This window comes from Amia ocellicauda, chromosome 5 (assembly GCF_036373705.1).
Source record: "Amia ocellicauda isolate fAmiCal2 chromosome 5, fAmiCal2.hap1, whole genome shotgun sequence".
NCBI classification, from domain to species: Eukaryota; Metazoa; Chordata; class Actinopteri; order Amiiformes; family Amiidae; genus Amia; species Amia ocellicauda.
In genome coordinates, this window is record NC_089854.1 from 4,394,480 (window position 1) to 4,415,934 (window position 21,455).

Here is a 21,455-nt window from a genome sequence, read left to right on the forward strand (position 1 = left end):
AACTGGTCTTTGGTTCCCTCTTGTGTGCATTTGAAATACTGCAGACTAATCATCCATTACATATCGGAACAGCAGGTATTATCCCAAAACAAAGAAAATACACTATTTTAATGAATTTTAAAACAAACTAATTAATTAAAAATGATAATGATGCAAATACGGCGAATCCACATGTTCATGTTGTATTGATGAATAACTAAAGTGGAGTGGGCTTCTTATGACGGTTCTGTAAATATGTGTTGCTGTGATAATAACAGTTTTGTAATCGTCTGACTGAGTGAATATCGGACGCCGCTGTCGTCACACGCCGGGCTGCAGGGGGCGTGGCCAGCGTGCAGGGACCCGGAAGCGGAAGCACATGGTGGCGGCCCGGCGTGCGCGTCCATTCATTCGCGGGTTTGGATCCGAGAGAGCGGAGAGACACGGGGACAGCATCCGTGCAGCAGAATCGACACGGTCCCGGTGAAGGGCGATCGGAGAGAAGCGGCTGCCAGTGGGAATCGGACGAGCTGCCTTTCCGTCCGTATATCCGGCCCCGGTTCGCGTCATGAGGAGCGTGGAGATGGTGAAGGAGAGCCGCTGGAGCATCCCCCCCAACGCGCCGGCCTGCATGGAGAAGCACCTGGACGCCCTGCACTACCGAGCGGGTGAGCGCGTCCGGCGCGGCGGCCCCTGTGCGGTTCAAGTTCAGTAGCCAGGACGCCGAAACAGAGACGGCCTTTCCATGTGTTGCTTCTGCATTTTAAAGACACGTGTGCAGCGATGTGTTACAGATGGTGGATCTCGACTGCTGTGGACGAAGCTGCTGCGAAGTTATCGAAAGCGCAGCTTGTTGAGTTGTTTTGTGGATGGTGACTTTACTGTGTGTGTGTGTGTGTTTCCTTTCGCCGTTAAAAATGTCCCCCTCCTTGCAGACTGTTGTCCTGCCAGGCAGCTCATTTTATTCATTCATTAATTCATTCATTATCCCCCGATACTCCGTTGTGTGATGAACCTGGGGGGTCGCAGAGTCATAACCGTGATTGCTTTTGCACTGGCGTTGTGCCGCAGCTGTGTAACCGGGTTTACTCTGATCTGAGCATCTATTTGCTAATTATATGTAGAAAACAACCGTGCATGTCATTGGGGGGGAAAATGCAATAAATTAACCGTTAACTTTACACTGAACATCTGAGGGTTGGGGAATAAAGAGACGCTCACGTTTAAGTGTTTGGCTCTTCTGTTCAATCAACACAATGTGAAGAGTCTTTAAACTTAATGTAGGACCTGAAATGGATTGGAAGGCAGTGGGAGTGTTGTGTAGTATGGTTCATCCTGCTCATCTGTCTCTTCCCTCGCAGATGGCGCCCTGCTGCTCGGGGCCTCCAGCCTGACAGGGAGGTGCTGGCTGGGGTCCATCTGGGTGTTCAAGGACCCCAAACAGGCTCCGAACGAGGGCTTCTGCAGCGCCGGGGTCCAGACGGAGGCGGGGGTCGCCGACGTCAAGTGGGTGTCGGAGAAGGGGATCCTGGTGGCCTCTGACTCAGGTGAGTCCGTGGAGTCGAACCCGTGCTCTTCAAATGCAGGACTGTGGGCCTGGCTGTTTCTTGCAGACGACACCTGTTTGGGGCCACGGAAAGGGCTCCGTTAACCAATTAAGAATTGAAGTTGGAATAAAAATCAGATCCTGTCGGGCCCTTGAGGACCAGATTTGAACACTACAGGGGCCAGCTGAACAAAACCACTTAAGTTTAGTTTCCACTCTTCATTTTGCCTTGAAGTGTAGCCTCACACATTAAGGTGAATACCCTACTAGTTCACTTGTATTCAACTGCCATATTTAAAATGTAGGGCCTAAATTATTAAGCCTTTCACAAACCCAGATTACCAGTAGTCTTGCCCTACCCAGTGTTGATTTAGGGAGGGTGTGTAGGGTGTAGTCGTAATACACTAATTAAATGGCAAATGCAGGAATGTAGTCATGGCATTTCAAGTGACTGGCATATATATCTGTCCAGGTTTCTCTGGGAACGTCTTTGTCCCTGAGGATCTTGCTTTGCCGCCGGAGTGAGAATGGTCTGTTTTATTGTGTTCAGAATCAAGGTGCAGAGATCAGAGCAGCGGGCAGCGAGTATCGGTGGGGGTTAATAGCTGAACGCTGCCTGGCATGCAGGATGTGGGTGCAGCGCAGAGAGAGCACTGCTCCGGCTCTGCCAATCTGGTCCAGCTGGTCTGATCTCCTCAGACTCCCAGACATTCCTCTTAATATTCCCGTATGGCCGACTGAACCAGCCGGTGGATGGCGACCACATTGCTGTGCCTCTGCTGGAGACTTGTGGATCCACGTACAAAAAAAACGGCCTGTGGGTTTTATAGAATTCAGACATCCCTTTTCACGCTCTCTGATCTGTGCCGGGTAATGCTTCTTGTGTTTTGAGGGGTGTGTGTGTGTGTGTGTGTGTGTGTGTGTGTGTGTGTGTGTCGTGTAGCCCCTCGGTGGTCATCGGGGTTGTGTCGTCTCCTCTCTCAGGCGCGGTGGAGATGTGGGAGCTGGCGGAGGACGAGACCCTGATCGTGAGCAAGTTCTGCCGCCACGAGCACGACGACATCGTCACCAGCATCAGCCCGATGGCACGTGAGGGACACGCGGTCAGCGGCAGCATGGACTGCTGGTCAGTGTGTGCCCGGCCTCCTCTGAGCTGCACCTGATGATTGCAGGGCTTCTGTGTGGGGGGATGTAAACAGGTGTAGTAGGGAGTTGTGTAAAATGTGCTCAAGGGGTGCTGTAGTAAGTCTCTCTTCTGTTGTGCAGGATCAAGGTGTGGGACCTGGCCCAGGAGTCGGTGCTCAACATGTACAATGGTGAGTTGACCGGGAAACGCGTGCTGCTCAGGTACTGAGGGACAGAAGCTCTACTCGCTGCGCTTCACCGCCGGCGATCCGGTCCAGTTTGCGGTGCTGTGGTGCTGGCAGGCTCTGTGCTGCTCATTCACAGCATCCCTGACTGCGCTGATGAGGATCGTGATCATTTCAATAATATTTTACTGGAGGGGATGCAAGCTCGTGCTTTAATGTGTGTGTGTGTGTGTCCTTCCCTCCAGCTCACTCCAGTCCCATCAGCTGCGTGTCCTGCAGCCCCACCGAAGAGGCCCTGTTTCTGTCCAGCGGTCAGGTAATTCGTCGTCCTTTAATTTGCAAACAAAAAACACACACAAGGAAAAAAACAGCTAAAGATACATTATAAGAACATAGTGTCCAGTCGAGAGGAGGCCATCCGCCCCATCATGCTCGTTTGGTGTCCATTAATAACTGAGTGATCAAGGATCCTATCCAGTCGGTTTCTGAATGTTCCCAAATTGTCTCTTCAGCCACATCGCTGGGGAGTTTGTTCAGATTGTGACGCCTCTCTGTGTGAAGAAGTGTCTCCTGTTTTCTGTCTTGAATGCCTTGAAGCCCAATTTCCATTTGTGTCCCCGGGTGCGTGTGTCCCTGCTGATCTGGAAAAGCTCCTCTGGTTTGAAGACTTGAATCAAGTCCCCACGTAGTCACCTTCAAGGATCAAAACTATTGAGTAGAAAACAGAAATAGTTCAATTAAAACAATAAAGGACTTGCTTTCTCCCTCAGGACGGGAGGCTCCTGCTGTGGGACCGAAGGAAGCCCAAGCCCGCGTCCCGCCTCGGTGAGTGAGACCTGACATTGGACGGCTGGCTGAGCTGGTCTGTTTTGGGCGCAGCGGTTATCCTGTGGCCGACGCACCGGTCCACAGACCGCCTGGCTGAGATCGTTCACAGCCATTAGAGCGACTGTCGTTTATAATACGATTCGCCGGTAATGGGGGTTTGTTTTCGGTGTGAGGGGCGCTCCGTGGGAAGCTCGTCGGAGAGAGGACTGCTGTAGTGTTTTGGGATTGTTTTTCTTGACCGTTTGTTTCCTTCTTCCCCAGACATCGGCAGCTCCCCTTCCTGCCCTACCTCAATAGCCTGGCACCCTCAGAAGAGCTCTGTCTTCGCCTACGGTAAGCGTAGGACCCACGTGCTTTCTGCATCCCGAGAGGATGTGTGCAGAGAGAGAGTGGTAATAAAGATGCGCGTGATGTCCTTGCAGTATATTATGAAGAGGGTAAAGAGCAGCCCAGGCAGGCCAGAGCAGCGGTTTTCAACCCGTGTCCCCGAGCCATGACAGTTTTATCAGAAATATGATGTCATTGTTTTATGGCAACTTCAAAAATCTTTGATCAAATCCAGCTTATTCAAAGTTGTGAAAATGTAACATTTCAACACCTACTGTAGACTTTTTTTAAATGATGTATTCAACTGAAGTCGATTTCTGAACAGAGGAGGGCAGAACTGTGGGGTCGGTTCGAATGCACTCTGTGCCGAGCTGCAGTGCTGTCAGTGGGATGGACACACAGCTGATTGAGTGGACGGATGTTGAATTCGTTTTCATCTCGCTCTCTGCTTGTCCTTTTTCTAGGTTGGACTTGTGGACGAAATAGATTTTATAAATTTTATTTAATGTTTGTCCTTGGCATGTTGGTAGGCTTGTTTATTTGATATGGAACTGCTGAAATGAACTGCGTATATTTGCATCGTGCTCAGCTCAGGTGTGCGTTCAGTCCGCAAACAAAACATTTCAGTTTAAACGTTTCATCAGATAAAACCGAGGATACCATGTTTGATCTGTGTGCGATTGTTTTTCAACAACTGTAATGCCCTTTGTTACGTTTAACCACTTAGTTGAATTAACTTGTTATAAGATGATATGAACTGAACATGTTTTGCTGTTAATTTATATTCACTGTGAATAGTTTAGTGTGTGGTCTTGGTCTGCCTGCACTAAATAAATGATTTGTATTAATTACAAGTAATTATTTAGTATGTCTACACCACTGAAGGCCACTCCTTGCACTTCACACATTCACCCTTTTAATTACTCTTTACTGACATATTTTAACACTCTGCCTGTGTGTGATAATAGTTCTAGCAACCCATTGACATTCAGGTAAGACAATACCTTGTAAATTCTTGTTTTTTTCATGTTGGTGTGCCACAAGGTTTTTGGTCTTGGCAAAGTGCTGTGGCATTTAAGAGGTTGGGAACCCCTGGGCCAGACCAGTGTTGATCTAGCAGCCACACGTGAGAGAGTCTGAAATAAATGTTGATCGTTTATCAAGAATAAATAAGTTTCTACCAGAATAAAGCGAACCTGTGCATCAAGACCAGCGAAGTGAACTTTATTTGAAAGTTTAAGAAAGGTGGGAGGATTGGTGTGCCGAGACAGATTTTAAAATACGAAGTAGCTGTGTCTTGCGCTTTTAAGAGTTCTGAAACGCTGGGCTAGACTGGGCTAATGTGCGATGCTGTGCTCGGTCCCTCGACGTGTCCTCTGACGTGTCCCCTCCCCCCCCACAGGAGACGACACGGGCCGCGTGGTGGTCCGGGAGCTGCAGGGCGGGGACAGCACGAGGACGGCGGATGCCCACACGCGAAGGGTCACCGGCCTGGCCTTCTCCTCGCACAGGTGAGCCGGGGGGGCGGTCTGTGGCAGGCTTTATGTTTCCCCCCTCCCCCACCCCCACCCATGGGACTGACCCCACACGCCTACGGATCCCTTTTGTGCGTTGAAAGCGCTTCATTCTTCAGGCTGGAGACGATTATAAAACGCAGATGTGAAGCCTATGCAGAGACTGCTCAAAACCCCTCTTTACACTGGTTTGTAGCAGCTAGTTTTGTTGCAGACATCAGGCATGGATACTTTATTAGGGACTTCTGAAATCGGGGCTGTTTTTCCTCGGATCTCCACTAGAGAGTGCCTTTTCAGCTCGTTTAGTCGGAGATCCTCGCGTATCAGACCTGCAGTTCTGTTTCTGCACTCGGGCACAGCCGGCCTGTATGTCCATTGTCCGATTCAGTTTCCCACACCCGATAAACCCTCTCTCCTCGCCCGCAGCACACCCCTCCTGGCCTCGATCAGTGATGACTGCTCCGTGGCTGTGATGGACGCTGACCTCAAAGAGATGTAAGTACGACGCGGCCGGTCGACGGCGGAAGACCATTCTCTGGTGCGCTGCTGTTGCCGGATGCTTTGGGAGGCAGACGCGGTGGTTGGTCCTGTGGAGATGGACGCACTGCCGAGGAGGTTGTGGTTCAACATTGTGCGTCACCCAGAAGTTAATGGTTCTCGGGGTTCCTCTGTCAGTTTCAGGGACCGGCGTCACCAGGACTTCGTGCGCGGCATCTCCTGGGCCCCCGACGGCTCTTCCACCCTCACGACGGCTGGCTGGGACCACCAGATCCTGCACCACACCATGCAGACGGCCGAGAAGTCCCCTCCGGCGGCCGCCGCCGCCTCCCCCACCTCACCCTAGAAGTCACAGCCCCCTCCCCTCGGTCCCACCTCGGACTCTCTCCTGGAGCGGAGGAGGGTGCCGGGCACATCTGACGTCTGACGAGTCTGGTACTGTGGTCCCCCTCTGTGGAGGAGGTGTCTGTGCCGCGGCCTGTTGTGTGTGTGTGTCCCCGTTTTGTCGTCCTGTGGGGGGTGGTCTGTGCTCGGTGTGCCGCGAGGAGAGGCTGGCAAAGATTGTACTAATTAAGCCAGTCAATCAGTGTCCAGCTGCAATAAAAACAATAAAAGCAAGGCCAAGGGTATGTTTTTACAGCTAGCACCCCCACCACCCTCCTCTGTTCCTCAATTTCAGACTCCCCACCCACACATACATGTATGTTCTTGTTAAATGTGCCGGTCAGTTGAATAACAAGGCACTGTGATAAAAAGTTCCTCATCCATGAGGGTCGTTCGAAGGTCACTCCCCCCTCAGTCTGTGTGTTGATCTCGTCGCTGGGCCACGAGCGCAGACTGCAGGGTTATGAGTTTCTGAAATTGCAGGTCTTCAATAAAGTTTGTATCCTCAATACCTGGTAACTGGGGCGTGGTGTCTCTGTTCCTTGTGGCTGCCTGTGCGTGCGGTTGCAAGCCGAGGAGTGGTCCGACCGGGCGGGCAGGATTGTGTGGTTTCCGTGTGTGCGGGCTCGGTCTGGGCCGCTCGGTCTGCTCAGAGCGCTGTCGCTGCAGAGGACAGGAATGACGATCTGTGGTTCGAGCTCCTGTTTTTGTTGACCAGACGGGCGGTGTTGCCACTCTGCTCATGCAAACACCATGAAAAAAACTTTAAAACCAGGTGTCTAGGTGGCCACTGTGCGTTTACTTCTCCAATATTTGTCTTGGTTTTCCGAAATGTCCTCTGAGCGTGCATCAGTTTCTTTTTTTTCCTGTTATCATTAGTTTTCGGAGATGTTTCCCTGGAGATGTTCTGGACAGCCAGTCACACCGGTTCTCTTGTTCATAAACCACAACAGCTCGGTTTGCCTTGCCCAGCACACAGTTTTATTACCAAGATAATTGCCAGAATGGTTGGGTTTGACCTGGAGGACAAACTCCTCCGTATTCTGAAATGAACTGCTTTTAGAACGACCATCAATCACGAATTATATCTAAAATATTTTTTATTTATTTCTGTAACATGCCTACAGCCAAAGTGACTCGCATTCAAAACTCTACCTGCATTTAACTCGCCGGCAACTGTAATGAAAATGCAAGGTGTGAAAGCTAACCCTCTCGAGCTACTTAATTACCACCTCATTGTGCTCCTGGGCAAGATCATGCTCTGCTTTGTGGAGCCGCGCCGTCGAACAACAGCGTTTCACAGGGCTGGCAAGGACTGAATCGAGCTTTTGTTTGTACAGCCACAGAAAAATTCCCTGCCTTTTTTTCAGTACTTGTTTGAGGAAGCAAACGTCTGCTTAATTGCACCAAGCGCCCAGAGCGAGATAAAGTGGAGAGTCGGGCTGATGGTGGCCGGATCTTTGAGGAGCAGAAAAAATACTTGTAGCTGGGTTGGGAACCAATGCGTTTCTTTTCGAGCCTCTCCTGTAACTTGACAAACGGAAGGCTCTGGAGACCGAAGCGTGATGCACAACCGTTTGTAATCGACGACGTACATCCGCGTTCGTCTCCATCTTGATGATGCAGACGGGTGTGGCTCACACAGTCTAGTCTTTATTAAACCACAAGACAGAGGGAAGCAACAGTCCCCATGTGACCTTTTATTCTTAAATACATTTGGATTCCTCTGCATGTTAAATAAAATATAAAGTTTATACACTTTATTCTGTATGTACAGATCCCCCCCCCTCACATTCACAAAACAAAAAGGCACAGAGTAGCGTAAGGTCCTCTTCTACAGCTGCATGGTACTAGTCCTGCAACATTTTGGATCCTAATACAGTAATTTGGCCATTGATGTACTTAATTAGCATTCTTCTATATACAGATCTTCTTTTCCCCTCTCACAAAGACAGGCTGGACACAGTGTAACTCAAGTCCCTTTTCCAGTGGTACAGCAGTGTTCAGTACTGTGTCTTGGCCATCGGTGTTCAGTACAAAAGGATTGTGATTTCCGCAACACCGCTCTGAATTGTGGCGATACTAGTGTCGGCCATTTTTATATTTGTAATTGTGGGACTCGATACCTATTGTGACAGTGGCTCCTCTCTGATGAAAGAGTGTCAGTAATGTGCCGGGGTAAGTAATCATTCCTGTCCCTCCAACACAGCCCTACTGCCGTCCGTCGCGGCACCTGGGGAGCGTCGTGGTCATAAACTGGCTGGGACCAGAGAGGACGCCTCTTTGCTCACGGGTGGCATTACTTGTCCTGAGATTTTGAAGCCAAATTAATTTCAAAGCTCACATTTCCCAGCTCCCGGCCAATGAATTCTGGACCCCCAGTCTATGTCAAGGGTACCGGGGGGTGGCAGACAAGAAAATGAAAAACGCGACATGAAAAAAATAGACATTCAAATAATAAAACGATAACAAAGTCTTTTAAATAAACAAAACAAGAACGTCTCTCTTTCAATATCTGGCTGCTGTCACCCTCCCCTGAGACGGGTCAGATTATGAAAAGTACAAATCTCAGCTTCATCCATGTTACTATCACAAGGAATGGCCACTAGACCCAGAACAAAATGTTAAGGCCGACGTCTTCATATCCCAGGTAATGCAAGTCTTGTATCACTTTTGTGTGTTATTTTGTATCCTTGTTTCTTTCAAACTGCCTTCTGGGTACCATAGCCACTTATAACTAAGAGCTACAAAACAACCTAAATAGATTCAGGGTTATAGATCACGAATATAAAAAGCAGATACTTAGATATTTACTGTACAGGCTGGAGTATAATATACAGCTCTGGAAAAAAATGAGATCACCCCAAGTTCAGAAATCAATGTTAAGTGGTCTCTTAATTTTTTCCACAGCTGTATATGTTTTTTGTTTTCTTTTAAGGACCTGGGCAGTATTTTGCCCCACCTGAGAGAGAGAGAGAGAGAGAGAGAGAGAGAACTCTAACCTGTGCACTGTTTAAAACAAATGACAAAGATTGTGAATACAAACGGCTCCTGCAGCAGAAGGAGAGCAGTGATTTGGTGTAACACTGAAAACATTTTACAGCCGAGAGTCGCTGTTTTAAGGCTTGTCAACGTAACCAGGAGCACATTTTTCGATGCAGAGAACATTCTCCACTGAAGGGTTGGTAACATTGTCCCCATACCAATATATCGTCAGAAAGCTACCTTTTCTCATCTTCCTAAATGGCATATGCTTGATATATATAATTATTCATTTACTTATTACAGTCTCACTCCAACAACTGGAGTATATACATTTTAAACAACTTGACAAGGCAAGCTAAGTGCTTTTAGTTAATCTCTTTACCAGAAGCCCCCCCCCCCCCATCTCTCTAGACAGGTCCTTCCTCCCCTAGTTTCAAGGTGGAGCAGCGCAGCCCAGCTCCTGGAAGCCATTAAAAGTCTTGCGTGTTCCAGACCGCTCCGGAGTGTCCGTCTCACATGGGCTCTCCTTTGCTCACCAGGGTAATGGGCTGTTTGGTTCCGGGTCGCACCGTAAAGGTCATTCCGTAGGGCTGCTTAGACTTGGAGGTCTGTGGCTCACTGCTGAAAAAGACACCCAGAGAGGATGCGTTAGAGCTGGGGATTCCCGCTGCCCGTTAACCTTAACTTCAAAATACGAAGATACAGCATTTAAAATGAGAGAACCACATTTAGTACTCAGGATCTCAAACAATCAATCAATCAATTTTTATTATCCCCTAGGGGCAATTGGTGCAAAACAGACATACAAAATATATAACAAACACCCTAACACAGATATATAAATTCCGACACACACAATTTGTAATTTCCAGTTGCCCAGCAGGAAATTTTACTTGCCCCCCCAAAAAACGAGCCTAATATGGTCATCGGGCTTTAATACTTTGTAGGACACATGTACATTTGGATGTAAAGAAATCGGCTGCAAGGAAATACGGTAAAATTATCGCTTGCCCCGTCGGGCGTGTACTCTATCGAAAAAGCCTGCCCAACAGAACTTGACATGGGGCGTTCACCGGGCGGGTGGTCCCTTAGATTGAACTGTATACAAAAATTTTCGGTTAAACTGGGGAACATGCAGAAATGTAGCCAGTGCACGTTAGTTACGTGTCTCGCTACTGTGACGTAGAAATGTCTCCTCTCAGATACAACACTGACAGAGTGGGCTCCCGGCACGTGAAAACACATCAGCAAAAGAGGGGAGAACTCAGATAAAGCTGTTACGATACCTGGTAGCGGTCTTTGTCGTGGCTGTGGGAACCGTAGGTTTCTTCCCCAATTTGGTTCCAAGTTCATTGAGGAACTGGTCCTGCAGTTGGGCAGGCGGTGCTCTGGAAGTGGGACTCCGGTCCTTCCGAACAAAACTGGGCTTCGCCGGCCCGCTGCTCTCGTCCTCGGAGTAGGAGGTCCCCCACTCGTCGCTGCTGGCCTCGGCCTGCTGGAACACGTGCTTCTGCTCCATCTCCAGCATCTTCTTCTGCAAGATGCTCTGGAGGGTCATCTGACTGGGCGTGAGAGCTGATGAGGGGGCCAGGAGGCCAGCGGGAGCTGGTGTGTCAGGCTTGACCGAGGCCTGGGCTGGGGGTTTTGGTTTGGCTTGTGTCGGGGACTTTGGGGGTGGGAATCGGGGTGGAGAAGGAACCGGGGCCTTACCTTGGGGTTTTGGGGGAGGCAGGGGAGCCTTGCTTTTATTGACCAAGCTGGCAGGAGCTTTGACCTCTGTACTGGGAGGTGGGTTGTTATTTTGATGGACTGTGGTGGAGGAAAGCCAACTGGGAGGTGGGTCTCTCTGGACTGGGGAGCTCTCCTCTTCCATGTCCGAGTTGGCGAATTCAGGAGGGGGTGGGATAAAGAATGTGTCTTCCCCGCTTTCTGCATCCCTGACGGACACTGGGGACGATGTGCTCGAGACTGAGTCAGTCCTGAGTTTATTCAGGTGCTCTGACACTAGGGTGCTGCTGGAGAAGTTTGGGGAGTTCAGTGAGTTTGGCGCCTTGTGCGTTGGTATAGAGTAGATGGATCCAGCACTTTCAAGGCTCCCGGGACTCCTGGGGGTCACCGTGAAGGAGTTGGGATTTGACTCACTGGGGTGAATGCTTGACCCAAGAGATGCACTGGGTAAGGGGCTGCTGCTGCTGTTGTTGTTGCTCTGGCTGGTCAGGGTGGGTCTGTTTTGGCTCCTCTGTTTGGCAGCATTCAGTAGATCCAGTGGGGACTTAGACCGGTCTTTTTGAGAGGGTCCCGAGGCAGAAAGGACATCGGTGGCACGGAGAGGGTAGGGCGTCCTACTGATGTTGTGCTTTTGGTGCCTGATCGGCGAGATCGGTGGTGGTCTGCTCCAGTTCAGTTCCTGGCCGCAGGGAGAGAGTGAGGGCTGGGGGATCTCTTGCGGAGACACTGCCAGCGACGGTTTGGGGACGTCCTCAGGCTTTGGCAGGGATATTGCCAGTGCCGCGGGCCGAGAGGAAAGATTGGAAGTGTCCGTAGGTGGGCTCACTTTTGCTGAAGCCGCCGGTATTGTGGCATCTACCTCATGGGTCCCTGCCCCAGGCTTGGGTGGTGTCCTGGAGATGGAGATAGGGGTGTAGGATGGAATTTTGTCCTTAAATGGCTGCAGATCCTTCTCCAGCTGGAGGCCGGAGCTGTTCCTCCGAGCAGGTTTGACCGGCGGTGTTAGGGATTTCACTGGGATACTGGAACTTAGATCCTGGTCGTTGGTAGTGGCTTTCCCATTCACCTGGATGGGCAGCACATTCCTGTTTGGATCCTGCAGGAAAATTAAGGACTTGGCCTTCCTCTCTCTCTCCGACTGTCCATCTGCCGGGGCCGTCTTGCCCGTGCTGTAGATCTTGGCCGTGTTCTGGGGATTGAAGCTGGAGGGGGTGGAACCCTGCTGGTCTAGGATGGGCGGCTGCAGCGCCACGTCTCGATTCGGCATGGAGGAATCCCGGTGGGGTTTGGGAGGGGGCATTTTGGGGGTTTTGGGTAGCACAGGTGGGCCCGGCGCACGGGATGGTGGGGGCTGTGGAATGGTGTCTTTTTGGGGCACCATGGGGGGCATGGGAGGAGCATATCTTGGACGCTGGATGGTGAAGTCATCGCTCAAGTTTGGATCAACCTGTGGAGATGGGGGTGGCTGTTTGGTGTTAGTGGGAGGCTTAGGCGGAGCCATCGGCGGTGGCTTGAGAGCATAAAGGTCTGGTTCCTTCACTACGGGCTGACCGGGTGGCTTCGGAGTAGACATGGGCGGCGGCTTCAAGAAGGCCACATTTGGGGAGGTGGGTGAGATGGGCACAGAGTCCCCAGCAAACTTGGTGGGAGGAGGAATGGGCACAAACTGCTGCGGGGGAGGCGGGGGTTTCATTGCCGGAGGGGGAGGGATGTAGATGTTCTCCTCCATCAGTCCGTTCATGTATCTGGCAGACTTCTCTCCGTTTTCTAACGCACACACAAAGAAAAGGAATTGTTACAAGAAGTAGAAGAAAAGAACAGGAACTAGAAGCGGCAGTCTTTTCGTATCCCTCTGTCAATACTGCCTTTGTTGGAAGGGATATTGTTTTTTTTTTCCTCTGCATTTGTTATTCTCTAGAGTTTTAACATAACTGCCGCTGGGACTTTTATTACTAATTGTGGAACCCCAGGGTGGGGACGACAGCGGACCATTGTACCGACTCTATTCAGGAACTGCAAAGACACGGTGTTCCTGGACTGGTCCCTCTGGATTATTTCTGACAAGCTGGCATTGTTAATCATCTCCCTACGTGGGCTCAAGGGCGATCGAGCCCGGACGCCACAGAACAGAACAATGACCCATACGTAACCTATTGAGCCACGAGGTAAAGTGCCCGTGACTCTGCTTCCTTGACTTGAGTGTCAAGGAAAAACGGGCAGCTTAGAGGTCTCTGAGGTGCGATTAGATATTTTGTGCCCAAGCCAGTTTCTAAAAGATCCGTTTGTAAAATTCAATGGCTCGTACAGGCTTAAGCAACGAGGATGTAAGAATTTGAAGTGACAAACTAATGGATACGATGCAGCCCACCTCACCTGAATTGTTCCCAGTAACTAAAATCAGATTTAAATGCTTTTCTGATCGTAGGAAGGTTTATGGCAGACGCCATCACAGCTCCGCATTTACGAACAACTCCAAAGCCGGGGAGGTTTTTTCAGGGCTCATAACTGCAGAGCTACGGCCGCCACCGTTTTTCATGAAGGACGGGAACCTCCAATATAGTTATATTTACACCTTGTTCTGTGCAGAGGCAGTTTGTTCAGACAAGTCTGAGCTTCATCATTCAAGACAGTGTTGGGTGGCTTCTCAGCACAAGTTATACAAATTAAATCTAAGATACAGTGAGTGAAGTATTAAGTGAGAATATGCTTGAACTTGGAGCATGTAGTAAAAGGAGGTAAATAAAAAGCATTTTGAAGTATTTCTGTGCCCGAGATAATGCTCAATACATTGCTGAACAGAAAAGTGATCATGGGTCTACAGGCAGTCTGTACAGGTGAGCTACATTCACATTTTAATTTACATTGTAACACTACTTGCAGACCATAATAAAATACCACTTAAGATCACTTATCTTCTCTTTGAATTATTTTTCTGTGCAACACTTTCACCACAGCTTATGTTTAACTGTGGCAACACTTTTTGAGACTCTAGCTGCGGTCTCTGAAGGTAAACATCGATAAGGCAGGCTTACTCTGAGATTTTTCCATTTCTGATAAAAGCGATTCAAAACAAAAACATCGGCGGTTGTGGGTGTGATGTAACTGTGACTACAGACACAGTACAGTGCCATATCCCTCCCATGAGCCACCCGTTCCAAGGACAGGAATCCACTCATCAGGTGTGTCGTCAGGTGTACTGAAGGCTTTTACCGATTGGTTACTGTGGCCAGGAAGCTGATTGGAACCACAGACTCCTCTACAGGATTCTACAGGTAAACACTTGTAATACACTCCCTTTTGCTTTGAAACCCCCCCCATCCTTTGAATGTTTCTGTTCATTTCTACGGTCACTCTAGGTCTTTGAAACCTGGGGAAAGCATGACAAATAAAGGAATATAGACCACAAATGTAACCTCTGAAACAAGGACAAGTGTAAGAGTCGAAACAACCTAGGGGGGTGTCTTACCTCTTGCTGTGATCCCCGGCCCGTTCACAACAGGTGGCACTTGAGGAGTTGGGACTGCAAAGCCTTGCACAATATCAGAGGATGGCTGCGGGGAAAAGAGCAAACAATGGCTGTTGAAATGTTCCTGTAGTAGAGAACAAAGTCAACTTCTGATGTTGACACAAGGCTCGGAAAGCCGAGGAACTGAACGAGGGGCCCTTCCCCTCCTCCTACCACGCTCTCTGCACTCTGAATCGCATGGACGTCTGAGCAGACACGCTGAATCTCCAAGCTTCATATTCCGTGTACATCTACTGAATATGAATAGGAAAGTAGCTGACGTGTGCGGTTAAGGACGCAGTACACATTTGAGAAAGAAAATGATTCATACAAAACAAGATTCAAGCCTAGAGTTCTGCAAGACTGTAACAAGACACCCGGCCTGATCATCGGTTGCCTCCCAACAACATTATTACATTATATATGCAGGATGACTCTTTCTGAGAATGAACACACCCCTCACACTTCAAGGTAGAGTTTGCTGGCAGATGTAATTGTAATCCTTCCACTGACTCATCGCCAGTATCGCTGTACCTAAGTTGTGCGTTGTTCGATAAGCCGATTCTGTCATTCTGTCAGTACAGACGGTGGGTAAGGATTCCTGGTGGTATTCACCAACCGTGTCTGAGCTGGAATGAGAGGAATTTCTTCCGGAGGTTTATTCTTACACATTTTTTAAAATCGTTCTTCCTGCAGAACCCCTCTGGCAGGGAGTGCCAAGAAGAAAACCACCCCATTCCAGCACAGGCATATATTAAAAAAAAAAAAAATAGAGTATGCATCATATACTCTGGAATTTGCCTAGCATCCTCTTCAAGATGGAAAGAATTACACACACAAACACACTTGTAAGGACTCCAGTGTAAGCTCTTTAATGCTGGAGATGAAAAGATGTTCTGGGATGTCAGTGGATCAATTAGGTTAAATTCTTGTGCAATTAGTAACATATGATACACTCAGCTGTTCACTAATTGTGTGAGCGTCCAATCAAGCGAGCACAGAACAGGCCTGAACAGATCCTAGACACCCCATTGTCTCCTGGTTGTCATTCTCCTGGTACCTAATTACCATTAATTGAATTAAGCAATTGCTTAACTAGAAATTGTTCTGCATACTCCGCCCTTCTGCAGTTTGCCACTTCATGTTAGGTTTCTAGTATGTGCTAAAGTCTCTTATGTGGTCCATGCTGAGGTATTAGGTACGTGGAGATTTTAAAAGAGGACACTGCCAAGAGATCCAATCTAAATCTACACTGCAAGCCCACCAGATTATTTAATTCTAATTGAGAGTTTCAGACCAAATCCCCAACACCAGGACAGCATGGCCGACAGTTTAACAGCCAAATGCTCTTGACGCAGCTTGAAATCTTAGCTACAAATACACAGAGGGACAGTTTACACATCATAACCATACAGACGGGTGACAAATTAAAGGAAAAACCCACATAAAGTGTCTCACTAAGGTGTTGGGCACCACGAGCCGCCAGAACAGCTTCAATGCTGGACTCTACTGGAGGGATGAACACCATTCTTCCAAAAGATATTCTCTCATTTGGGGTTTTGATGATAATGGTGGAGAGCGCTGTCTAACATGTCGGTCCACAGTCTCCCATAAGTGTTCAACTGGGTTGAGATCTGGTGATTGCGAAGGCCACAGCATATGATTCACATAATTTTCATACTCATCACACCATTCGGTGCCCCCTCGTGCATTGTCATCCTGGAAGAGACCACTCCCATCAGGATAGAAATGTGTCACCATAGGATAAAGGGGATCACTCAGAATAACTTTGTCATGATTTGCAGTGACCCTTCCCTCTAAGGGAACAAGTGGACCCAAACCATGCCAGGAAAATGCCCCCCACAGCATAACAGAGCCTCCGGACCCCCTCACTGTAGGGGTCCAGCAGTCAGGCCTATCCTGTTCCCTTGGTATACACCACTCATCTTTTTTCCACATCTCTGTACACCAGTGCCTATGGTTTGTGCACCACTGAACTCTCAAATGTGCATTTGTCTACTATAATACCCCTCTCTGTGTAGTTCTCGCCAGACTGTTCTTGCTGACACAGTCTGATCACGCCCTGCATTGACATTCTCAGTCATCTGGGAAAGAGCTGCTCTTCTGTTTTTCCTTACATGTTCCTCCACTCATTTATTCAGGTTTTTCCTTTAATTTATCATCTGTCTGTATATTCTCCACACACAAGGGCCCATGTATCCAGAGAAAAGTAATGCAACATTCAAAAAGATCCCAGAAAACCGCTCAAGGTAACTTGATAACTCTACACCTACTGGAATACAGACATTGTTTCGATTAAAAGTAAGCTGCCATAAAGGTTAGCTGCTTATTTAACTTGCACTTCAGCATTTGAGAAACAAAAATAAAGAATTGTATCTGGTTTGGAAGCAATTTAAACAAACAAACAAAATGTTCGTGAGTTGAGCCCGGTTGTTATAGCTCTAATAATTGGCATGCTTTTCACATACGCAGAATTACACAGGGGACAGACTGTGCAGGCAGCATGGTGAGCGTGTATCTTCAGACAGGAATGCAGTGCTCGCCTCGGTTTTATGATTTCCTGCTGTAAAAAGCACCTTGTGTTACGGGCGTTTGGGGCCATGCATTACAGGCTGTACTTGCAAAAGCATGTGAGAAATGAAGACGCGCTGCGAACACCACCCTGCCCTCGGGTCTCTCGGATTCATTTAATGATAAGACCGGTCAGATGCAGGGTACACTGTGCCGAACACAGAACAGATCCAGCGTCTGTGTTGTTTATAGGGGAAGAAAGTGGTTGGTTACTGCTTCTATTAAACACACACACACAGCAGTACTCACGGTGTGGAAAGTGGAGTAGTGTTTGACTGTGGGCCTGGCTCGCACTTTGGCTGTCCCCGATTCAGGAAAAGCAGTGGAATCCAGGACTAACTCCACATCGTCTGGAAACATACAAGACAAAGACCACAACGGTGAGATCACGGTCACACCCTCAGTGGGAACAATCTCACTGATCCACAACGGAGTTTAGTGATCTTTAGAGTGGTTCACACACACACCATCCATCACTTTGGACAGGTGGGAGAGGATACCATTAAGACCCCTGTGGAGCCACTGGCCCGTGTGGTGATCAGAGGGGCAGGGAGATGAGCATCACCCGGCCCTATAAATACAGTCTGTCCCTCGGAGAGCTTGCACTTTGCACCCTGTTTGTTCTCAGAAAGCACGAGAATGGCTACTTATTAAGCTGCAAACTGGGTGCTTTTGTCAGAGTTTTTGTGCTCCAGTAACCCTGATCCTTCAACAAACAGCCAATAGCACATATATCTGTGACTGTAAAGCAATAAAAACTTAAATAGACCGAAATGCATGGCTCTCATTTATTGGTGGCTGCTCTCTCTATATATTGTGAATATTCTTCTGAATCAAGACAATATCTTATTTACTAGGCAAGGCCTAATGCGTTGTATGTCCATCTAACTTCAAACTTGATGACAGGCCTCATCATGCTATAGCTTACACTGTCACAAACAAATCACCTGGTATATTTCCAACAGTACTTAAAGAAATGAGGGAAATTATTTATAGGCCGCTAACTCAAATATTCCAAAAGACACTTAGAACAGGGGATGTGCCAACTGATTGGAAGACGGCAAATGTCAAACCAATCCACAAGAAAGGGGACAAAACTGAGCCAGGAAATTACAGACAAATCAGTCTCACCTGCATCACCTGTAAAATGTTGGAAAAAATGATTAGATAGAAAATAGAGGAGCATCTTAATGAAAACCATATTCTTGGAGATAGTCAACATGGGTTTAGACGAGGCAGATCGTGTCTTACTAATTTTTTAGAATTTTTTGAACATGCAACTGCAGCTGTAGATCACGTGAAAGCATATGATATGATAGGTGGCTCAGCAGATACAATCTCGGCAGCACAGGCTATTCAAAGGGACTTGGATAATATTCAGTTGTGGGCCGACACCTGGCAGATGAAATTCAATGTGGACAAGTGCAAGGTATTACATGCAGGTAACAAAAATGTCCACTATAATTACACTATGGGAGGAATAGAACTAGATGAAGTAACGCATGAGAAAGACCTAGGAGTCTATGTGGACTCCTCACTTTCTCCATCCAAACAGTGTGGGGAAGCAATAAAAAAGGCAAACACAATGCTAGGGTATATTGTCAAAAGTGTAGAATTGAGAACAAGGGCAGTGATGTTCAGACTGTACAATGCACTAGTTAGAGCTCATCTGGATACTGTGGACAGTTCTGGGCTCCACACTTCAAGAAAGATATCGCTGCTCTAGAGGCAGTTCAGAGGAGAGCAACCAGACTTATTCCAGGTCTGAAGGGAATGTCCGACTCGTAGAGTTTCACAAAGCGTATGTGCCTGTGAAGGAAATATAAACAGAATCCCCCATTTTGTAAGTATTTGCATACATACTGAGGGGGGGGGGGGGGGTTACCAGCTTAAGCTTATCAGTTTTAAATGTTTCACTTTCCACTTTCCATGCATTCCAGCCATTATTTGAAGGGTGTGGGAGCTACAGGATGACAACAGATCCCCACCTGTCTAAAGACTCATTCTGATGCAGATTTCTCAAACATTTTTCATTTCGTAACAATCCCAGCATAGTCTTCTGCACAGAGATAGGGAAGTTATAGAATATGTTTTATTTTTTAAGTTACAATCTTTGAATAGATATAATTCTGGAGGTATATATCTTGGTTTGTTTGTACATTTTGGCAAGTGCAAGTGGTAGTGGTGGATGAGATTTTCAGTTGATACAGCAGTTCCAGAAGGCCTCAAGACCGAAATGTTCACGAATACTAAAGCAGCTGCCTGTGAAAATGTGATACAGGAATCTGTGTCAGCTGCCAAAAGTGAAAACTTTAAGAGGGAACTCCACCCTGAGAGAGAATGGCTTTTGTGAAGGAATCAGATTCCCTCCCTTCATGGAGAACAGATGTGTTCTCAGGTTTGTGATTCTAAGGTTTATTTTTTGTAGCCAGAATGCAAAATACACATACCAAAAATATGGGTTGCATCATAACATCTAGTAAAACGTCTCTCATTTGAAAAGCTCATCACACGAGCATTGAAGATGTTCACCAGCTCCAACAAACTGTTACAGCAGCTCTCAGGCTGAAATAATTGATTACTGGATAAACAAAATTAAAACGTAAATCTTCAAACCCACAAAACCACAGACATTTGATTATTTTGCATTGGAGCGGTGACACACAGGTGGCAGAGTCTTTCCGGCTCCATTCGTCCCTGCACAGCTCCCGAGTCATTAAGCATTCAAATAGTCCCAGGTGGGTCAGTGGTTTTTGTCACATTGAGTCTTGGTCAACACAGGCAAGTTGGAAAGCAAAGTCCTTTCACTGTCAACACACCAGGCACACACCTGTGCATGTATTTGACTACCAAATTAAATCCTGGAAAATGCACGTAACACTGACTGACTCCTAATTCGGGATCGTCAATAAACTGAAAATCTTGCAATACACGACAACACATGCAAAACCTACACCTTTTATTATTCGAAGCAACCCATAACCACCTGCCAATCACAGTCCATTTAATAACTATGTACAGTAATAACAGGACTGACATCCCAACACTGGCCAGTGCCACAGGTAACAAACTCAAACTTGTTCTGTAAGTAAGTGTGTATCCCGGTGATAGGGATCTCTCTTCCCTATTCCAGTCTCACCCCGCAAAGGCAGAACGTCATTTTTGATCTTGGACTTTAAAATGAACATACTCATATACATGTACTAGTACATGGATAACCAATCACCTCTTAAGATTGTTGTTTCTCTTCACGGGAGTTTTTACAAGTATCCAATGGCTGTCATTGTCGAATGTCATTAACGCAATGCAACACTTACCCAAATCTCTTTTCTCGATACTAGTGTCGTACAGAGACTGGGGTTTCCGACCCAACCACGTCAAAGTCCCCTTTTTCATATTTTCTCCCACCAATGTGATCAAAAAGCACCTGTCTCCCTGTGGGTCTCCTGTATCTCGGTATGCGGCAGGTGCATTGGCTGCACTTCGCCACTTTCTGTTTTCCCCTCCTCCTTTTGCCCTGGGAACACGAAGGGTAAAATGGCCCCCGCCTCCTCCTCCTCCTGTTCCCTGGAGTTGGACAGGTAAGCACCCCCCCCACACACACACCCCCTGTGACGGCACACACCCTGCCCGGTCGCCCTGGCAACCTGCGCCGGTGCAGCATTCCATTCCGCTGGTGAAACCCGCGCGATCCCGCGACGCGGCGCTGCTCCAGCGATTCCACACGCGTCAGTCACTTGGGCTTGGAGCTGCCGTCGTCACGCATAACTTCTTCATGGTTTCGGCCCCTTTTTTTTTCACACGACTCGTTCATTTTTCTTGTTGCACACCACAGTCAATCTGAGAGTGATCTATTCTTCCTCGGGTTAAATGTTTATTAGAAAGACCTTAGCATCACCCCAGTATTGCAGAACAAGAGACTGAACATACACGAACAAAGTAAAATAGACTATCGTGTTTGTATAAGTAGTATTATTAGAGTAGATAATTGTGCACTAATATAGTGCAAATTCGAACAAATTAAAATATGCTTTTTGTTATGATTATGATGATTATTAACCAGGCAGATTATGAGATCTGGCCATGATTGAGATCTGGGTGGCTTCTGTGATGAGCCTCACCACCCAGGCCATTAACCCCAGTGGCATAATATGCATGACATAAGTTTTTCCATTCGAGAGCCAAGGTTTCATTAGATCTGATGAAACATTGTGTATTACCCAAGTGCAGAGAACAAGACTGGACACGGCTGTCCCATT

General features: G+C 47.7%; 2 protein-coding genes across 4 annotated transcripts; one reads left to right on the forward strand and one right to left on the reverse strand.

Moving 5' to 3' along the window:
• Positions 1 to 358: 358 nt before the first annotated feature.
• Positions 359 to 6,620, forward strand: wdr77 (WD repeat domain 77). Its single transcript, XM_066703380.1, has 10 exons — positions 359 to 647; positions 1,341 to 1,526; positions 2,510 to 2,651; positions 2,792 to 2,841; positions 3,081 to 3,151; positions 3,606 to 3,660; positions 3,925 to 3,996; positions 5,393 to 5,501; positions 5,931 to 5,999; positions 6,180 to 6,620. Exons 1-10 carry the CDS (start codon positions 548 to 550, stop codon positions 6,346 to 6,348), a joined length of 1,023 nt encoding a protein of 340 aa, XP_066559477.1. The 5' UTR covers positions 359 to 547; the 3' UTR covers positions 6,349 to 6,620.
• Positions 6,621 to 8,066: 1,446 nt separating this feature from the next.
• LOC136749256 (uncharacterized) lies at positions 8,067 to 20,735 on the reverse strand. 3 transcript variants are annotated; one of them, XM_066703378.1, is made up of 5 exons: positions 20,514 to 20,735; positions 17,446 to 17,546; positions 14,566 to 14,650; positions 10,658 to 12,866; positions 8,067 to 9,989 (listed from the first exon to the last, which is right to left on the reverse strand). In XM_066703378.1, exons 1-5 carry the CDS (start codon positions 20,590 to 20,592, stop codon positions 9,884 to 9,886), a joined length of 2,580 nt encoding a protein of 859 aa, XP_066559475.1. In that variant the 5' UTR covers positions 20,593 to 20,735; the 3' UTR covers positions 8,067 to 9,883. The 3 variants fall into 3 exon arrangements, with proteins under 3 accessions (XP_066559475.1, XP_066559474.1, XP_066559476.1); XM_066703377.1 differs by having other exon boundaries at positions 8,067 to 9,992; XM_066703379.1 differs by lacking the exon at positions 17,446 to 17,546 and having other exon boundaries at positions 8,067 to 9,992; positions 20,514 to 20,732.
• Positions 20,736 to 21,455: the final 720 nt, after the last annotated feature.